General features: G+C 42.1%; 1 protein-coding gene across 1 annotated transcript; it reads right to left on the bottom strand.

Annotated features, from left to right (window-relative positions):
- Positions 1–3,839: 3,839 nt before the first annotated feature.
- Positions 3,840–4,304, bottom strand: LOC133519478 (uncharacterized). The gene has a single exon (XM_061853483.1). The coding sequence runs from the start codon at positions 4,302–4,304 to the stop codon at positions 3,840–3,842; it is 465 nt and encodes a 154-aa protein (XP_061709467.1).
- Between the last annotated feature and the right edge of the window lie 844 nt (positions 4,305–5,148).

A 5,148-nucleotide genomic window follows, 5' to 3' on the forward strand; every position in this document is an offset into this window, starting at 1 on the left:
ATTACACATTATTCATATTCAATCCATAGCTCCAGAGAAAGAGACTTTTTGGCGTAGAATTTAATAAGCTTTAATGTTGCCTTACACTATATTTTCATAACGAATATAGATTTATACACATTTTCCTAGATGGCTGCGATTCCTCGAGGTCCCCAAATGTCAAATGGTATGGGCATGAAAAAGGGGTCTTTAATTTATACAGTATGATTCAGGAGCCGTGAGCAGGATCAAGCCTGCGTATTCAGTAAGTTATAAGCAACTGTTTCGTATCAGTATTTGTGAGATTAACGTGAATTTTATTGTTACTGTTAAAAAAAAAAAAATTAAGTACGACATTTATGGTCATCCATAATAAATGACAAATTGAATATCATCGGAGTCTGGTTACTTTTGAAAAATCGTATCTCACTCGAGCGGTTAAAGAGGTTTTATCTTTGTTCATTAAGTGTTGTAGGATGTCCATGATTCTTAAAAAAGTTAGATAACAGAAAAAGCGTGATTGTTTAACTTAAATATGACGGTGAACGATTCATTAACATTTACTGATTGTGTATAGGCTTGGTCCTGCTCACGTCTCATGAATCACCCTGTATACATACCAATTTTCATGACTGTTCCAGAGATTTCGAGGTTGGTCCTAATCCGATTGTGCTACCGAATGTATTCACTTTATCAAACAATGTTTGTTGAAGACCCCTATTAGTTTTAAAAGACCTTTCCAAAATTCACCCCCACTTTACGTGTAGGGGAGGTACCCTATAAAAATATATTTTTAGGTTTTATTGTACGACTTTATCGGCTTTATTGCAAAATTTCATCTAAATCGGTTTGAGCAAATGAAATTTGACGATGCACCGATAACAGCGCCACCTACCGGGTCCAATTGTTTTTCAAACCATCCACGTATACTAAAACCTTCTCTAGAATGTAACAAAAACTTTTCTGAAAACCGCATCAAAATTGGTTCAGCCAACGCGAGATAATCGCGGACAAACATACGGGACAAACTGAGAACCTCCTTTTTTTAAGGCGGTTGTAAAATGTTAAAAAAAATAAGACTCACTAGTCTTATGTACGACAAGTTTTAGTGCACATTGGTCTTAGAACCGATAGCCATTGACTGCAATAAGGTAGAAGAGTGGCGACGTGGTGGCGACTACATAATGCACGTTACAGGGACCCATGGGACCCCTTTGACAAGATCGTTGCCCCAGATCTGAAGATCCTGGACAGGTTTTCCCACAACAAAGTTGCCTCGCCATGCATAAAGTCCATACCAGGATAACGCCAATATGAACGGTTGGGATATCACCTTTTAGACGATAATGTACAGTCAGCATCAAAAGTAGCGGATCAAACAAGGTTTCAATAGTATCTACCATTCTCTAACAGCATAACAAAATGTGGTGGCTCTATATGTAGAACAATTAAGACGGTAAAAGATATACTTTTGAATGTAAATTTTAGAGATTTATCTATATTTGGAAAAGTTATCTGAAATATGAGAGACTTTTGGCGCGTTGTTTCATCCGCTACTATTGATGCTGACTGTACCTACACTAGAGGACTAGAGGCATCAGGAAATAGATAATATTTGGAATCCACATAATTAGTTTTTCAATATTCCGAAGACGATGTATGCAAGTAAACGGCCCTTAAATATTATTTACTAGTAGTCTAGATTGTAACTAAGAATATCTACTTGTATTTAATTTATAAAGAAAACATATTATACGTTTTATTTTACAGTAATAATTAGTTATTTACCCTTGCGCAATTGTGTAAAGAATTTTATTGCTTGACGTCATATTTTTTTCTTCTCTGTAAGGCGGAAGTACTTGCCCATTTAAGTTGCTCCAGATTAAAGCAACATTGACATGGACCTGTACAACCAGCAACACCGATGGACAGTTAACAAAGTGGGCGATGGTACTATAGAGCTACATAATGCAAAATTCAGAGCATCTGCTTTGGCTGCTGCGGCTGACAAGAACACGCTGGGTCATTCTCGCATTTCGTGCAAATCGATGTTTTAGTTAATTTACCAAAAATTTGTTGTAGTTTTCGAATATCTGTAAAAGCAAGGTTGTAACATACGGCCTAAAGTATATGTCTCTTCAACGAACAATTCTAAAAAGGTAATAGTTTTCTTTATATTTACAATTAACACCCAATTTTTTCATTCCTCTCTACATGTAACGCATGAAGGTATAACTTTGACCTACATTTGAACCTTAAGATACTAAAAATAGAAAACTCGTTGTTTGCTCACTTAATGACTAATTTAGTTATGTTTTAAATCGTTTAATATTAGAAGCTAGATATTAACAGTTAAAATTATACAGCCTTATAAGTGTATGGTTCAAGTAATTTGTTCATTACCGACGCGAGAAATGGATTAGCTATATTTTGCTACATAGCAAGGGTATATAGCGTCTACCGCCGATGCTACGCATTGTTCGTCAGTCAGTTGGCCGCGTGATCTCGTAGCGGACGCGCGTATGCCGCTGTTAGCGAACATACCTACGTTCTCGCGTGTCGAAAAGGAGTGTGGTTCAAAACAATCTTCATCGCCATCCAGTGATTTACACAGTAAGTTCCAAGTGTACATTATTATAATTATACGTAATGAAGTGTTTTAGTGTTGCCTTCCAGATGGTTTATTCTGCAAAATTAAGGTCTGATGCCAACCGACGTAGGCGACAAAAACTTCCAAAACTTCATTCATATCTGTTTCATTCACTTCTTTTCCTTCCAGTTTTACTGGGGAAGGTAATGAATGCATTAAGAAGGTAATGATAATATATTCGAGGCAGTACATTTAATGGAAAGAAGCTCAGTTATTATAAAGATTACGTTGTTATAAGCATTTAAAACTGTAGATATGTAATAATAAGGGAGCCCAACCGGGGATTTTTCGGGTTTACTCGAGCGCAGTAGATTAACATAAACCTGCCGCTCTGTTACCTTTACTTGTGATGACACTCAAAACATGAGTGTTCAGTACTTCTGTGATACATACGTTTTGAATGTAGGGGTGCGTCTGATAAATATTAATCGTAAGAAATAGTATATCATAAAAATCTGTTTATTCTACTTCTGGTTTTAGTTCATAAACCTGGTTCGTCGTGCATAGCAGCTCCGGACGAAGATACGGAGCCAACTGCACCACCTTAGCATCGTCGCCGCTCGCGAATTCGTTGCACCGCACTTCGTAACGAAATGCGGTGACAGTGTGAGATAATCGCCTTTTTTTGGTGAAGCAGGGGTAAATGCATTTACGCATCTCACCCCCGGGCCAGGTCAGCCCATGTGGGGGTAGTATGTGGGACTCGCTCCTCCCACAGCTCTCTCTGCTACACAGAGGGAGGGGAGGAGAATACCCACTAACATCCCCTGCGGCGTCACCCGCTCTGCCGTTACTGGGAGCGCCGAGGGATTGCAGCCATTCTACCACGACGCTCCCCAGCATAGACGCTGGGAGCACCCGCGCTAAGGAAGGAGAGGACCAGGGACGCTATGGCCCTCCCCCTAGACGTGTGGGGCCGTATGGTGGGTACCCAGCCCACCAGCCATATTGGAAGATCAGACTAAGGCTGCTGAGAGGATGCGCGTCCACATTTTCCTCGCGTATTCTCTCAGCGGCCTCCTTTTGTGTCATAACGGTTTCACAGAAGGTGGCAACCGCATTCCATGATCTCTCGCTGCATAACATGGCCGAGACAACACTATGCAGTGAGAGATTACGCCCAATAACGCCCGTTAGGGCACCTCTCTCGGTATCCCACCGGTTACACACCTGCAAGGTGTGTTGGGCTGTGTCGTCCGAGTCACCACATTCATGACAGACCGGACTCGGCTCCCGTTGAATTTTGTGCAGGTAGTGACCGAAGCACCACCTGGGTCAGCCGGTATGATAGCACACCTCTTTTCCGCTTTATCCATTCCCGGAACGATGAAAAGAGTGCCCCAATGGTGCGGGTGCCATAGGGCGAGTCCTCCAGGTTTTCCTTCCATCGTTCCAGGAGCCTCTCTTCTGCCTGACGTAGCACTCGCTCCGACTCTTCGGGGTCTTCGCGTTCTCTCCGCGCCCTCGCCTGCGCCCTCATTCGGTACCTCTCCGCCAGTACCTGAGCATCAAGCTCCCACGGAGGGGTATTAGCTAGGAGGCACGCTGCGGCATGGGACACCGTTGAATATGCCCTGATGGTGCGTTGTGCTGCTACTCGCTGAGGCCGCCTGAGTAGGGCGCTGTTGCGCTCCGAGAGCCTGTCCGCCCATATTGGCGCCCCATACAGCGCCATGCTCCTTAGTACTCGCGCATACAGTCACTGACACGGAGCATTCGGACCGCCTACATTTGGGAGCAGTCGGCACAGGGCTGAGGCATTCAAGTTCCCGGATTTGCGAGCCTCCTCTAGCACATTGTTGGCTTCCGTGCAGACTTCGTCAATTATGTCCCCCTCATAGATTTTCGAGACCGGGGAAGAGCTCTTTACAACTTCTGAGCTGATGGCAGGAGTTGCCTTGGTATACTCATAGATGTCCTTCCCTCGTGCACGTATGATACGTCGCTCCGCATCCTCATCAACGTCAGAGATCATTTCATACTCATCCGAATCTATATTCCGCTGTTGTGCTTTAGCTCTTGCCATGCCTGAATATTTACCTCCAGGTTTTCCTCTACGCGCAGTGTTTATTTTTGGGGCAACATCCGGCTACAGATTCCCAGTATCGTCTTCGTGTGCACGTTTCCCATTTTTATAGGGCTTCCCTTAGTCAAATGTTCTTTAATGACTGCTTTGTTATCACTTTGTTTTAGCATTAAAATGACCAGGCCAGAGAAAAAAATGACCAAAGAAGACTAACTAGCAAAAGATAGGCAGCGTAAAAAAGAAAAATATTAGATTATAAAAAATAATCCCGAATTATATGCGATACAAAGAGAAAAAGAAAGAAATAGATACTTGTTAAGAAAGGAACAAAAAAGGTTTGTAGCATAAAGGAAATGACACCTCGTGCTCAGACAAAACAGAAAGAAATGGCGGTCAAATAGTAAAAAAAATTTTTTTGTAGAAATTTGCAAAACACGCCATTAAAATAATTGCTATGCAAGAGATTTAATCGAAATTGCGTAGGTAGTGAGTC

Source organism: Cydia pomonella, chromosome 7, assembly GCF_033807575.1.
Source record: "Cydia pomonella isolate Wapato2018A chromosome 7, ilCydPomo1, whole genome shotgun sequence".
Classification (NCBI taxonomy): Eukaryota; Metazoa; Arthropoda; class Insecta; order Lepidoptera; family Tortricidae; genus Cydia; species Cydia pomonella.